Source organism: Pogona vitticeps, chromosome 5 (assembly GCF_051106095.1).
Source record: "Pogona vitticeps strain Pit_001003342236 chromosome 5, PviZW2.1, whole genome shotgun sequence".
Taxonomy (NCBI): Eukaryota; Metazoa; Chordata; class Lepidosauria; order Squamata; family Agamidae; genus Pogona; species Pogona vitticeps.
Window position 1 is genome coordinate 27,905,192 of NC_135787.1, and position 15,698 is coordinate 27,920,889.

General features: G+C 43.2%; 1 protein-coding gene across 5 annotated transcripts in view; it reads left to right on the forward strand.

Annotated features, from left to right (window-relative positions):
* Positions 1-13,460, forward strand: part of UGT8 (UDP glycosyltransferase 8) — a 58,249-nt gene extending 44,789 nt beyond the window's left edge. For all 5 annotated transcript variants that reach the window (XM_020802790.3, XM_020802788.3, XM_073001723.2 and 2 more), the window contains exons 3-6: positions 7,970-8,112; positions 9,739-9,815; positions 10,859-11,078; positions 11,248-13,460. In XM_020802790.3, the coding sequence (XP_020658449.2) occupies positions 7,970-8,112; positions 9,739-9,815; positions 10,859-11,078; positions 11,248-11,611 (804 nt within the window). In that variant the 3' untranslated portion in view covers positions 11,612-13,460. The remainder of the gene's footprint in view (positions 1-7,969; positions 8,113-9,738; positions 9,816-10,858; positions 11,079-11,247) is intronic.
* The last annotated feature ends 2,238 nt before the right edge of the window (positions 13,461-15,698 follow it).

A 15,698-nucleotide genomic window follows, 5' to 3' on the forward strand; every position in this document is an offset into this window, starting at 1 on the left:
ACGTTGATTTTTTTGGAACCAATTAACATCGTTGTGTGAGGCACCACTGTATTGCTATTGCCTTTGATAAGACTTGCCAAGGAGCAAATGGATACACCCTGCTGTTCAACATCTGCTACCTTTATGACACTTGGATAGAGGGCTTCTGTTGTTTTATTTTGTTTGGAGGCACTAAAAGCAAGTGTCCTATGTCTGCTATTGTCATGCCTCATGGTCAGGCCGTTACCCCTGCCTTCAGACAGTTGTGATGCCCCAAATACAAAACTGAAATATTAGTTCTTTCAAGATTGCATTGATTGACCTTACCTGAAGGTATACCATACACAAGGATGCCCTGTAAATTCCTTAAATGTGTTATGTCATACATTTTTATATGTTTGCCTAGATTGTCGTTAATTTTGTTATAGCAGTAAAATAAAGTTTGATAAGAAACTCAGTGTTTTACATATTTCAGTTGTCTCTAGGCTTCCTCTCCTCTTGAATACTCTCAATGGAAAATCTATTTTATCTATCAAAACTTCCAGGGATGCATAGTAGCAAAAAGCAGTTGCTCATTTATTATCACGTTTCAGTCCTTAAGCTCAGAGACAGTGGAAGATGACCTGTATGAGGCTACTGTTCCACTGGCTGTGGGCTTGGACCAGATTCTTGGGAATTCTTATCTTTCCTTCCAGGCTGTCCTTTATTTGTACATTCTCCATGTCCAGTAATAATATCATTGGCTGTCTTGCTGAGCAGGCACAAGGACTTTTTATTCTTTCCCCATTTTTCTCTATACTTAATCTATTGTCAGATTATATCTCTTCGCCCTTTAGAATGCAGATATACCGCTCAAGAGCTGCATCCTTGCTTTGATAGCTGTAGGCTTCTCAGTTCTGGCCTTTTGCTGCCTCATCCTGCCCAACTCTCCATTGAAAAGGTTATTTACATCTCTTGTTGCTTTGATCCTGCATTTTAAATTCCTGTTGTGCTCACCCTTGGATCCACCAGTAAATCCTTGTTGTTACCTTCAAAGCACTCTTCATCTCCACCTTTACTACTGTACCACTAAATATTCATGTCCATCTTTTTTGTTTCTCCTGCATTATCAATTTCAACTATTGAAAAACCATGGCAGCCATCTTCACAAAGCTAGATTTCTTCTTTCTTGTTGCTCTTATGCTTCCAGCTGCTTCCCAGTGTGTGATCACATTCCTCACTTAGATCCCCAAAATTCACCTTTTCATGAAGGGTTTTACTTAACCCCTTAATACCCAGCTGAAATTAGGTCTAACTGTGCATAAATGAAATAAATCATATTCTTCCCTTACTTTTGTCTTCACTTTCTGCATTGACTTGCCTTCTAATCAGCTTATCAGCTTATAAACAGCTTATCAGCTTCTCTAAGCAGATATCTGGCTTTATGTAGTCTGGACAACACCATAAATACTAATGGTGTTCTGTAAATACAGTAGGACTGCTGTATCTGTGAATAATTGTTTCCAAGACCTCCCTCTCCCTGCTGAATACCCCCCCTCGCTTGCAGATATGCCATCTATATAGCAGTCTATATAGCAGTCTCTTGTTTTCTCTAGTTGCCAGTTTTGATAATGCACCTTGGAAATGCATATTTCTGCAGGTTTTTATTTAATATTTTCAGGCAGCAGATAACTGAAACTGCAGATACTGATCCCGTGGATACGGTGGTCATTATAAAATATAAATGAGATATATTTTTTGCATTGCACTAGTCGAAGTTAAATCTTATAACCAAAATGTATGCATAACCGTGACTGTGGATAGAGATATTTTTTCTAAGAAGGTTGCTGGTATAGATATTCTAAACTAAATTAAGTTGTATTCCAATTGCCTTTTTATTGCTTGTATGAGGTAAGATAGCATCATGAGGAAATCAAAGTGTGGAGCTTGTTCTAATAAAGGCCGGAGCAGGATTGTGTAATTCTGTTCAGCCCAGAGCCCTAAGCTCCATCCATGAATAAGGAGGAACCAGGACAGCTTTGGATCATGTGCAGTTGTGCACATGTTGTTGGACTACAACTCTCAGGAGCCTGTCTTGCATAATGACTGGTGGGAAATGCTTTGCATTACAGCGCAACAACATCTGTGCCAGTCTTTGGGCTAGGAATAAGAAGGATATATAGCTTAGATGAAGGTAGTCAGCTTGTTAACGATGGCAAGGAGAATGGGGAGAAAATGCGCCAGGGATGATTGTGTGAAAAGAGAGAGCAGTAAAAATGCTATCCAGTTTGTAAAAATAATGTCAACTCAGAACCTGGAAAAATATCAACAGCACATCCACTTCAGATGAAATGTCAGTCAGCAGGTTAAGAAGAGACATTATGTTAATTTAAGATGTTTCAGTTCTGAAGTTCTTAAGATCATGAACTCTCTCTTTGTACAGTGGTGCCTCGCATAGCGAGGTTAATTGGTTCCAAAAAAAACATCGTTATGGGAAAACATCGTTAAGTGAAACGTGTTTTCCCATAGAGATGCATTGAAAACCGGATAATCCGTTCCAATAGGAATGGATTATCCGGTTTTCTCCCCCACTATCGGGCGCAGCCCTTTGGGAGAAGCCTCGGGGGAGGGGGGGAAGACGGCATCGGCTCCTGCCTTCTCCCCCACCACCTGGCTTCTCCCAAAGGGCTGCCCCGACTGTGCTTGCAGCAGCGGAAGAGGTGCCCGGTGGAGGAGAAGGCAGGAGCCGATCTGTCATTTCTCCTCCACCGGGCACCTCTTCTGCTGCTGCAAGCACAGTCGGGGCAGTCCTTTGGGAGAAGCCGGGCTGCTCCGAAGAAAGGCAGAAGCCCATCCGATCTCCCCTCGCAACCATCGGGAGCAGCGGGAGAAGCTGCCCGGTGTGGAGGGGGGGGGAGATTGGATGGGCTTCTGCCTTTCTTCGGAGCAGCCCGGCTTCTCCCAAAGGACTGCCCCGACTGTGCTTGCAGCAGCAGAAGAGGTGCCCGGTGGAGGAGAAATGACAGATCGGCTCCTGCCTTCTCCTCCACAGGGCACCTCTTCCGCTGCTGCAAGCACAGTCGGCCATGCCTCCCACCCTTCTCAAGCCGCAGGAGGTGGGTGGTGGGTGGGAGGCATAGCCGGACTCCTCGCCAGGCACCGCGGCTCCGATCCGATCTGAGCCGCGGTGCCTGCCAAGGAGTCCGGCTATGCTTCCCACCCCCACCCGCACCTCCTTCGGCTTGAGAAGGGGGAGGCATGGCCGGACTCCTCGCCAGGCACCGCGGCTCCGATCCGATCTGAGCCACGGTGCCTGCCAAGGAGTCCGGCTATGCTTCCCACCCCCACCCCCACCTCCTTCGGCTTGAGAGGGGTGGGAGGCATGGCTGGACTCCTCGCCAGGCACCGCGGCTCCGATCCGATCTGAGCCGCGGTGCCTGCCAAGGAGTCCGGCCATGCCTCCCCCTTCTCAAGCCGAAGGAGGTGCGGGTGGGGGTGGGAAGCATAGCCGGACTCCTTGGCAGGCACCGCGGCTCCGATCCGATCGGAGCCGCGGTGCCTGGCGAGGAGTCCGGCCATGCCTCCCCCTTCTCAAGCCGAAGGAGGTGCGGGTGGGGGTGGGAAGCATAGCCGGACTCCTTGGCAGGCACCGTGGCTCCGATCGGATCGGAGCCGCGGTGCCTGGCGAGGAGTCCGGCCATGCCTCCCCCTTCTCAAGCCGAAGGAGGTGCGGGTGGGGGTGGGAAGCATAGCCGGACTCCTTGGCAGGCACCGCGGCTCCGATCGGATCGGAGCCGCGGTGCCTGGCGAGGAGTCCGGCCATGCCTCCCCCTTCTCAAGCCGCAGGAGGTGCGGGTGGGGGTGGGAAGCATAGCCGGACTCCTTGGCAGGCACCGCGGCTCCGATCCGATCGGAGCCGCGGTGCCTGGCGAGGAGTCCGGCCATGCCTCCCCCTTCTCAAGCCGAAGGAGGTGCGGGTGGGGGTGGGAAGCATAGCCGGACTCCTTGGCAGGCACCGCGGCTCCGATCCGATCGGAGCCGCGGTGCCTGGCGAGGAGTCCGGCCATGCCTCCCCCTTCTCAAGCCGAAGGAGGTGCGGGTGGGGGTGGGAAGCATAGCCGGACTCCTTGGCAGGCACCGCGGCTCCGATCCGATCGGAGCCGCGGTGCCTGGCGAGGAGTCCGGCCATGCCTCCCCCTTCTCAAGCCGAAGGAGGTGCGGGTGGGGGTGGGAAGCATAGCCGGACTCCTTGGCAGGCACCGCGGCTCCGATCCGATCGGAGCCGCGGTGCCTGGCGAGGAGTCCGGCCATGCCTCCCCCTTCTCAAGCCGCAGGAGGTGCGGGTGGGGGTGGGAAGCATAGCCGGACTCCTTGGCAGGCACCGCGGCTCCGATCCGATCGGAGCCGCGGTGCCTGGCGAGGAGTCCGGCCATGCCTCCCCCTTCTCAAGCCGAAGGAGGTGCGGGTGGGGGTGGGAAGCATAGCCGGACTCCTTGGCAGGCACCGCGGCTCCGATCCGATCGGAGCCGCGGTGCCTGGCGAGGAGTCCGGCCATGCCTCCCCCTTCTCAAGCCGAAGGAGGTGCGGGTGGGGGTGGGAAGCATAGCCGGACTCCTTGGCAGGCACCGCGGCTCCGATCCGATCGGAGCCGCGGTGCCTGGCGAGGAGTCCGGCCATGCCTCCCCCTTCTCAAGCCGCAGGAGGTGGGGGTGGGTGGGAGGCATGGCCGGTCTCCTTGGCAGGCACCGCGGCTCAGATCGGATCGGAGCCGCGGTGCCTGGCGAGGAGTCCGGCCATGCCTCCCACCCTCCTCAGGCCGTGGGGGGAGGGTGGTGGGATCCATCCGGATCCCCCCACCCTCTCCCCGCGGCTTGGATCCCACCCGCGGCAGGCTACCCCATGCATGGTCGGACTCCTGAAAGTCCGACCATGGCCGGGGAAGCCAGCCGCGGGGAAGGGGAATCCCAGCGGTGGCCTCGGAAGGACCCTTCGGAAGGGTCCTTCCGAGGCCACCGCAGGCATTTTCCCCCAGCTGAGCTGCGGGAGCACTCCTTCGGAGGCTCCCGCCGCTCAGCTGGGGGAAAATGGTGCCTATGGGGAAAACATCGCAAAGCGATTTTTCCCCATAGGCAACATCGTTATACGATCGCAAAAGCGATGGCAAAAATGCCATCGCTATGCGAATTCATCGTTAAACGGGGCACTCGTTATACGAGGCACCACTGTATTTGCGAAGGCTTTCACGGACGGGATCTAATGGTTGTTGTGGGTTTTTTGGGCACTTTGGCCATGTTCTGAAGGTTGTTCTTCCTAACGTTTCGCCAGTCTCTATGGCCGGCATCTTCAGAGGACAGCACAGAGTGCTGGCGAAACGTTAGGAAGAACAACCGTCAGAACACGGCCAAAGAATCCGAAAAACCCAGAACAGCTATCTCTCTTTCTTTGATGTTACAATTTTGTTTGTAAGTATTACTGAATTCTCAAATTGTGGGGAAAATTTTTTGATAGTACTAGAAACACTCTGAAAGCTGATTCAGGTATATCTCGGAGCATCACAACTCTCATTTTTTGTTTAGCATCCTTGGTCTTGAGAATGTATGGGTTGAACATAGAGTTTTTTCTTTGGCCCTGAAAATGTCCCATTTTCTTTTTTAAAAATAATCCTGGTGTATTGGACTATCATTAAAAAAATCTAGCTTTCTTTTACTTGACTAGAAAGTTAATATGTCATATGAAAAAATCCTGTGAAATAAAATTGTGATACACCTATATTGCAGGTAACGTGAGAGTTTGAGAGACAGTAGTTTGACCAGAGGCCGTTAAGTGAATTCAAGGTTGAGATGACATTATTAAACCACAGCTTTCCAGTTAATAAGTTTGGTTAATGTGCTACATGGGCTGTCGAAGAATAACATTGCAAAGCTTGACAGCTCTATATCATCATAGATATAGTAGGGCAATTTCTGCTGTAGCTGCAGAAATTTCTTTAGGCACAATCTCTACCTTTTACTGAGTAGTTTAAAGGGTATGGGTTCTCTAGTAAAGTGCCTCTTGCAGCCTCTTGCTCTCACAAAAAACCTGAGAAAAATGTTCATTTCTCCTTGCAATTAGATTTTCCTGAGGGAGGTTTTTATCTCCCTGCAACAAATTCTCATGTGAACTCTTGCAAGATTTCTTAGTTTTGCAAGTTTTGCTTTTAAAGAAATTACCAATTGCATCAGTTCCAGTGCAGAATGGTAATTTTCCTGCACATGGAAATAATGACAGATATTTTTACAATTTATCAGCACACTTGTGTCTTTCCTGCATAGGATTCAATGAAATGGCATAAATCTGCATGTGTCCACAGGTTAATAGGTGAAAAAATAAAAGGCAGTGAGACCAAGTCCGTAGTTGTGTGGAAAGCCTGGAAATCTCACTGGTACAGAGTGTACACTAATCAGGGAATCTGGGCATAGCAAGACTCAGAATTCATGAAGAACCATTCAACACAATCTTGGCACACCCTTAGTCTTTAGGGCATGTGTTCAGACACTAGGACTCCCAGGGGCTAGATAAATGTCCTGGATGCACTTAATGGTCACTCCAGATGTATATTAGATGTTCCTATGGCCAGCCATTGGAGCCTACCCGAACAAGCAAAATGCTTGCGACCATTGCCACATCAGGCATAGTATACAACATGGTGTACCAGGGCATGGTTCAGGAATAGGGTATGTAGTTTTGTTGCTGGCATGATTGTGCTGGGCCCTTTTACTTGAAGGGGCTGAGAAAGATCCAACTGAAATGATGTCACATCCTTTATTTTGTACTCCATCTCCATTCTCAGAAGCACAAGAGCAATTTGGTGAGAATCCTGGGAATATAAGAAATATTTGCTAAATTGTTCATGCTTATTACTTTAGGCTGTCTTTATTTAATAGGATATATGGAAGATGAATTTTAAAACCCCAGGGAATTCTTTTCCTCCAGGTTGAGGGCAAGGAAAGCAGCACTATTTTTCTAATTCATGCAATCTGTCTTTGTAAAAACAAATATTCATTCCCTTTGTGAAACAATATACACAACCAGCAAGCATACAATGACTTGCTGACATTTTCAAAAGATGCAAATGCCTTCTCTGATGCCTCTGATCCTTAAAAGCACATGCAGTAAAGTAGCAGACATCATCATTCTGTGCAGTATGCTTTATCTGAGTTAAAGTTGCTATCTGCAGAATTTGGCTTGTTTTGCACAAAAAATAGCTCTTGTCTTGTTTCGAGAAGACATAGAAGGTGACCTCAGTAGTTCAGAAAGGTCATAAACAAAGGAAGGATTTATGTCCTTAGAAAATTGGTTCTAGGATATACAGTGGTGCCTCGCATAGCGACGTTAATCCGTGTAGCAAAAATCGCTGCTAAGCGATTTCGTCGCTATGCGATTTTAAAAAGCCCATAGAAACGCATTAAAACCTGTTTAATGCATTCCTGTGGGCAAAAAACTGACCTTAAAGCGAAGATCCTCCATATGGCGGCCATTTTCGCTGCCTCTTAAGCGAGGAATCCGTGCGAAAACACAGCGGGCGGCCGTTTTTTTAACCCAGCAGCCATTTTGGAACCACCGATCAGCTGTTAAAAATCATTGTTGTGATAATCGGTAAGCAAAACAGGGAACCGATCATCGCAAAGCGAAAAATCCCGTTTAAAACATCGTAATGCGATCGCTTTTGCGATCGCAAAATCTTCGTCGCTATGCAGTTTCGTCGCTAAACGGAGCGCCCGTTAAGCAAGGCACCACTGTACATGGAACACTAGTTTACACTTCTTTTATGTATTCATTCTCATAGATTTGTGAACTTGTATCGAAGTTGTACTCAGAAGTTTTATCAACTATTCAAGGTCTATAAACAATGAACATTTGTCGATGTATCTTAAAATACTACTACGTGGGTGTCTTCATAGTTGTCAATGGATTATTTTCTGTTGAATGAATTTGTGTCTGTAGCCATGACAGAAGCTTTCTGTTTTCTTAGGATCTCCAAACATGGGTGAATGGTGCTAATGAAAATGGCTTCGTCCTTGTTTCTTTTGGAGCAGGAGTTAAATACTTATCAGAAGATATAGCCAATAAATTAGCACATGCTCTGGCAAGACTTCCCCAGAGAGTTATTTGGAGGTAAGAATAATGGAGCAGTAGATATTTATAGTAAGTTTAAATTGGGACCAGAATGTTTTTTTTCTGTAGAGAAGGATTAATGATCAATAGGACAAGTTTGTTTTGCGCTGAAATATATGGTGGGCGGAGTCAATCCTGTTCTCTCCTTCCCTGCTTATTCTTCCAATTTCTCTTTCCCATCCCGTTTCTCTCCTTTTCATGTTGCTGCTGCATCTTTAAAATACACCGTGTCACAGACAAAAGGAAGCACTTCGACCAGTCAGTCTTTAGCAGAGACACACAGGCATTCTCTGAATTCGCACCTGTCAGATGGATTGTGTTGTCAGCTAGTGGGAGGGGTATGGTGAATTCTTGATGATGGCCTTGCTAGGCAGGTGGTGTTTCAGTTGCCAAACAGGTGTGTAGAAATAAAAAACGCCTCAGAAGCACTATTGCAAGACATGCAATTCCTTCCCTCACTCATTCTGTTTCAAAGCAACTCATTTGCCCTGTGACATAGATGGAACATGGACTGTTAAGTGACACATGAAATTTATCTATGTGTTAGATGCAAGGCAGAGGATTTTCCATTAACCCCCAATTTGAAGAAAATACTAGGATGTCAAAGTCTTGAGTAGGCTAAGCTGTCTTAGTTTTGGCCGGCGAAGGCACTGAGATAATACGTAGTAGCTTGTTTGTCAGTTGCCTTAGGAAGCAGAATTTTTGGTTCAGTTCACAACAGCGGGGGGAAAAAGGATGAGCCAAGAAGATATATTACTTTTCTTAAGATCTTGAAATGAGAAGACCAAAAAGAGTAAAATTTCAGCCAAAAATATTGTAATTAGTCCCTTTGGATCTCAGCATTCTTGGGTATTCAGTGGTGCCTCGCTTAATGATTGCCGCGCTCTACGATGAAATCACTGTACGATTAGGTTTTTGTGATCGCTTTTGCGATCACAAAACAATGTTTTAAATGTGTTTTTTTTTCCGTTTAACGATGATCGGTTCCCTGCTTTGGGAACCGATTTTCGCTTTACGATGATCAAAAACAGCTGATCGTCGGGTTTCAAAATGGCCACTGGCTGCCTAAAAATGGCTCCCCGCTGTGTTTTTGGATGGATTCCTCACTTTACAGGCAGCGAAAATGGCCGCCCCTATGGAGGATCTTCGCTGGATGGTGAGTTTTCAGCCCATTGGAACGCATTGAGGGGTTTTCAGTGCATTTCAGTGGGCTTTTTACTTTCGCTTGATGACGTTTTCGCTCTACAGTGATTTCGCTGGAACGAATTAACGTCGTTAAGCGAGGCAGCACTGTATCTCTGTAGGACTCTATCAATTTCTTGAATGAAAATATTATCACATGTACTTCATGTGTTCTGATTTTGTGAAATTTACTTGCTACTTTTAAATTCATCAGTATTATATCTCACTGATGGGCCTGGTTTTCAGATCTTGTCGTAACTTTAGAATATATATTTATACTTATAATGATTTTTCTTTTGTTTTAGGTTGTTGATAATTTTATTGCAGATTTTATTAGGCAGTAGAAAACATATTTATAGTATTGGTAATATTAGTAAATTGATCTATAAATAAATCTGTCTAATGCCATGTATTTTGAAACTTTTAAAAATATGTTTGTTTCAGGTTTTCAGGGAACAAACCTAAGAATTTAGGTAACAATACAAAACTCATAGAATGGTTACCACAAAATGACTTGTTAGGTGAGTAATATTCAAGGAGGTGTTTTAGTTGTATATATATCCATAAATGTACAAATCTCTGTGTATGTAAATATGCTTTTCGTTGCTAGAGCGGGCACTAGCTTCAGTCTAACACTAATATTTTCTGATTTTTCTGGCATGGAAGAGAATAAATGCATATACATTACAGTAGAAATATTGCATCAGTTGAATTACTGCTTTCCTTGAAACTGCTTTCTGTTCTTGCACAGAATTCTGGTCTGTATTTTTGTGCATGCAAAAACAATTGTAGAAGCTATAGCTGCCAGTGAATGGGGTGCTAGTCTCATGTTATTCATGGCTCGCAGCTTGCCAATTAATTGCAATTAGCCTTGCCAGCTTTACTGTTCTTACTTGAATAAAAAGCTAACAGGATTTTGCTCATTGATTTGCACGAAACCCACTTATGCTCAATACCTACAGTCAGAGCTATAGTGTTTATACTACTAAGTACCTAAAATATAATACTGCCACCTTGGAAGGAATGTGGAATTATCCCAGCAAGTCAATACAGATTATTCAAATAGCTGATTTTGATATACCACTGATATTGCTTATATTTATTTATTTATTTATTCAATTTATTTATTTCAATTTATATGCCGCCCACACTACCCAGAGGTCTCTGGGCGGATACATTTAAGGGAGATTCCCTTTAATGACATAGTATATGTTGATCTGCTCTCTGCTCTGCCATCATTAAGGAAATAAAGTTGATGATTGACTTGTTCTTCCCCACAGTGAGAAGCAGAGTAGCAGATCTTTGATCTTAAGTGCAGACTGAATGCCAGTATGGCAAGCAATTTCTTGTATCCTAACTGTGGCAACAGCAATGAAAACTCTTTTGTATGATTTGTAAACAGGGAAGAACAAAGAGACGTTGTCCGAGGGAGATAGAAAAGTTCTTGTTACCCCAATGCTGAGTTTATTATGTACATTTCTATTTAAGTTATATGGAATTCTGTTGTATTTTATGTGGAATATGAACACTTTTCTTCCTTGTACTTCTCCTTTTTCTGTTTTAGGGCATTCTAATATTAAGGCCTTCCTTAGTCATGGTGGTCTGAACAGCATTTTTGAAACCATGTACCATGGTGTGCCTGTTGTGGGAATTCCTCTTTTTGGTGACCATTATGACACAATGACCCGAGTGCAGGCCAAAAGAATGGGGATATTATTAAACTGGAAGACGATTACTGAAGATGAACTATATAATGCACTGGTGAAAGTTATAAATGATCCCAGGTAAGGTAATTTTTAGTTTACTTTTTCTGAAATAAAAACAGACATTTGAAAAAAAAAACGAGGCCAAATGTCTGATAGCATAATCTGCATTAATTTATGTTTCAAGAAGATAAATTAACTGAGTAAATGGAACAATATCATATGCCTCCTCCTTGTTTCCATTCTGCAGCTACAGAAAACAGGCCCAGAAGCTGTCTGAAATTCATAAGGACCAACCAGATCATCCTGTTAATCGAACAGTCTACTGGATTAATTACATCCTTCGTCACAATGGAGCACAGCATCTACGTGCTGCTGTTTACACAGTGTCTTTTTATCAGTATTTCTTATTGGATATTGCCATTGTTGTACTGCTTGGTACTTCCTTGCTCTGCTACATTTTGGCTAGGATAGCAAAATTTATCTGCAAGCAAAGCAAACATCTTTGGTCCACTGATGAACATATTACCATTAATGGACATTACCAAAATGGAATACCAAATGGCAAGTATAGAAGAAATGGCCACATTAAACATGAAAAAAAAGTGAAATGAGCCAACTACCCAGTGTACATTAGCAACAAATCAGTTCTATAATTGAATTTTATAGCTGTAACTTAGTCTAACACCTACTTAAAGTAAAACAATAAACAGTTCTAATGCTCCCCTACAGTATGTAATCTTATGCAATTAAATTTTGCAGAACTAAGGAAAATCTTTAGAAAAATGAAGCACAACCTAAGATGCAAAATGTATTTTATTCTTAATACTGATGCAGAAAGGTTATTCTGGCACTGAAGTTTTTTGAGAAGCCTTAATTCTCTGAAGTAATTCAATAAGTATATTTATGACTTTTCCATTTGTGACTTTAAATCTGTGTGTCCCAGATAAGGAAAGGTTTCCCTTTACCTGAAAAGGCTCTTCCTTTCTTCACTCATTGATATTTTAGCAAAGAGATCGTTGTTTTATTTGTCTAAGATTCAATGTTATTTGACAATGATGTTAATTGAAGTCACTTTTTCCAGGTGTTTCATACATAGCAGTAAAAAACTGCAGAATTATAATGCAGCCATAAACATCATATTCTTAAAAGGCATTGAAGAATATGATGACAATATACTATACTTTTGATATTCTACTTAACTTTTCCTTTCTCTCCTGTTTCTTTAGAGAAAAGGAAATTGCACAAGAGTACCGTAAGCTGTAATTTTATATTTATGTATATTTTAGTTTCATTCTTTATCTTTGCCCAGAACCGCAATTTATGCCATGTAAGGATGTTTTATTCCAATAATTAAAAGGGCTCTGTAGATAAAATAAATAGATAAGCAAAATAAGTGAAGCCATGTGAGATGGGGGGGGGGGGAATCTGCCCAGGATCTTTAGTAAGGGGTTTTTCTTATCCCATGAGTAAAACGGAATCAAACTACTCCTGTGGGGTTTGTTATAAAGTTGAATGTCTTTGCTGTTACAATTAATACTTCCCCGCAGCCCAACTAAAATGGTTCAGAGGTTCACTTAAGTTATGTCTCTGTTCCTTATATGAGTCTGGGCCACACAATCCGTGTTATATAGTTGCCAACATAAAATTCTTCGAATAAAATGGAGTCTATCCTTTTGGTCAGTTACTGCTATCTTTGTCCAGGTTTGATATCATGCATGACATTAAACCTACAAAACTAGTTGAAAAGTTTTCCTTTGACTACACTCTCGACATCCTTTTATGCACAACACTCTTTCAATCACTGCAACCAATCCAGGACTTTTCTGGTTTTAAACAGAGCATTGGGAATACAGGACATTAAATAAAGATCAGGACTGTCCTGTTAAACCATTGTTGGCAACTATGAGTTTATTGATTTCCATGTCATTCTGTTTACTTGGAATTTGCACTGCACATGTTGTGAGTGTAGAATTTATTTATTTGTGGTTTGAAATCCCGTATCTGGCAACAGAAGGGGGAAAAAGTCTATATATTGTTAACTAACATGAGAAAAGTTCTGGAAAAAAACCCACAGAATACTAAAATCACCTTCATACACAGTGACATGATATTTCATTATCATCCCATCAGGAGCCTCTATCTTGTAGCAATAAAGTAGCATTACAGATATGTTTCCAATATTTGGTACAGGCAATTGTACTGCTTTCCAGATACTTGAAAAAACTGTATTATCAATATGCCTGTTAGCTTTTTACAATCCTATCAATATGCGGCAACTAAAGGAATGCAAAGAGGCAATGAGTGGTGGGAGAGTGACAGAACCTAGAGTGTATGAATGAGTTGGTTTTAATGTTTCTCGTATTGAAGAAGCTACACAAGCACTGACCGGATGATTAAGAATAATTTAATCTCCACTGTGATACAACTTAAGCAATAAACATGGATTTAATATAGAAACAAGTTGTTGGAAGCACATCTTTATTCAAACATACTTGTCTGTTTATGCATCTCCATACAACTATACCCTATGTATGTGTGAATAATGCCTATCTTTTAAACTTGTGTGTGTGTGTGTGTGTGTGTGTGTTCTGTATATTAGCGGTCCCAAAGCTTTTTGGGACCGCAGACCGGCTGAGCCTCTGAGGAAGGCAGGGCACCCTCGTGCTTTTGCACACACGCTCTTGGGCACATGCACGAAGGAATGGGGGAGTGCTCGCATGCCAGCGCTGGCGTCAGTGATCCCCCTCCCCTTTGTGCATGTGCAGGAGCACCTGCACGCCCTCGTGCATGCCCGCCCATCCACCCCTTCACACGGGTGCTTGGGCGCATGCGTGAAGGGGTGGGGGAGTGCTCATGCCGGTGCTGGCACGTGTGCAACACATTTGTGGGGAGGGGAGTGCATGCAGAGGGGGCGGGAGGTCAGTCTCCATGGCCCGGACCAGCACCATGCTGTGGACCGGGGATTGACAACCTCTGCTGTATATATATACCCAGGCACATGCTGTATAACACAGATGTAATTAATAAAAACAATTTTGTTTTCTCTTAGAATAACAGTGGTTTTGTAGGAGAATTTTCATGCACAGTTGCCCGGCATTATTCATTGATTTTTATTCCTAATCACTTCTTCCAAAGGGTGGAAAAGCTGTATAGTGCATTAAAAATATTTATTGGTGGCATTAGGAGCCCTAGTAGCAAAATTTATGCTGTTACTCCTTTATCAGCTATAACTGGTCATTATACAGTTATAACAACAGTTTAAGTAGTATGAGTATCAGAAGTGTTTAGATTTCAGTGTAACTAGCTTCAACAGAGTCTTGAAGTACTTGGACAAATTCCAAATGTAGTCATATAAATCATTGAAATCAGTTCAACTTAATCATTAACAGAAGCCTTATTTATTTTGGTGTGTCTGCTCTAAGCAAGATTATTTCCAGAATCTACCTTCTCTCATTTATTTTCTAAGGGTGAATGATTACCAGCATACCAGATGACTTTAGTTTTTCATGTGGTAGCACACACATTAGGAGTAAATTCTGTCGCAATTAATGTAAACTAAGACTGATTCATGCAACTATTAGGAGAAGCCAGTTTTACAACATATTAAATAATTGTGTCTGAGAGAAAAACTAGACTTTTGAATTAGCTATTATGAATGTTGAAAAATGAACACTGTGAGAAAATGGATACAGCTTGTTACCTGCATGGTGGCAACTTATGTTTTTGTCAACCAGTTGTCATCACCAGTTTTCAGAAATATTTGCAAATGCCTTGTAGTTACACCTCACCCATTTTTTATGATTTTCCATTTTTTTGCTATTGCTGCATAACCTGTTGGAACCGTTCCATACGCAGCTGGGCTCAGATCTGCAACTCCCTTCAGCGTTATTTCTGTGATTAAAGAGATGGCACAGGGCTTGATTGTGGATGTAAGGAGATTTCTTTATCAGGAGTTAAAGACAGGAAAAAATGATGTTGTATATACTGCAGTTTTAAGTCCTGATCAGGTCCTTCAGCAGACTGGAATGTTAAAATGGCTTGGCTTGGCTTTAACATTTAACATTGCATGCAGATTGGCCCATCATGGCCTCCTGTGTTTTGAAATATCTGGAGATTTGGCCAGCCAATACTTTGATTTCTTGGTACAGTACTATGATTGTATTTGTATATTTTTTGCTCTTAAGGTTAACTTTTTATTTGAAGGAGAACATCTTTACTGTTGACATTATTATAATAAGGGAGCTTCATTCTCAGTTTTCATGTGATAAATGGTTGCTTTTAACCAGCTACAATTGTTGTTGCACGCTGTCAAGCTGTCTCTGACTCATGGTGACATAATGAGGCATCTCCAAAATATCCTGTTTCAGCAGCCCTACTCAGCCTTTGTAAAATCAACTCTTCCTTTATGGAGTCAAGCCATCTCATATTTGGTCTTCCATCTACAACTAGACAGACAGATAGCTATGTGCCAAAAGTTAATGGAATACAGATAGATTTTTAGGACATAATTACAAGCTTTTTTAAACAGCCATATTGCTGTATAACATTGATGGAGACGGTCACAATTCCCCTCAGTGTTAAAACTGGTGGAACTTAAATATTCAGTGCATTGTTTCTACATTTTCGTTAAAGTGTAATTAGTCTTGAAGTCTCAATAAGCATTACTATGATCAGGACTTAGAGAAGGGATCAACCCTT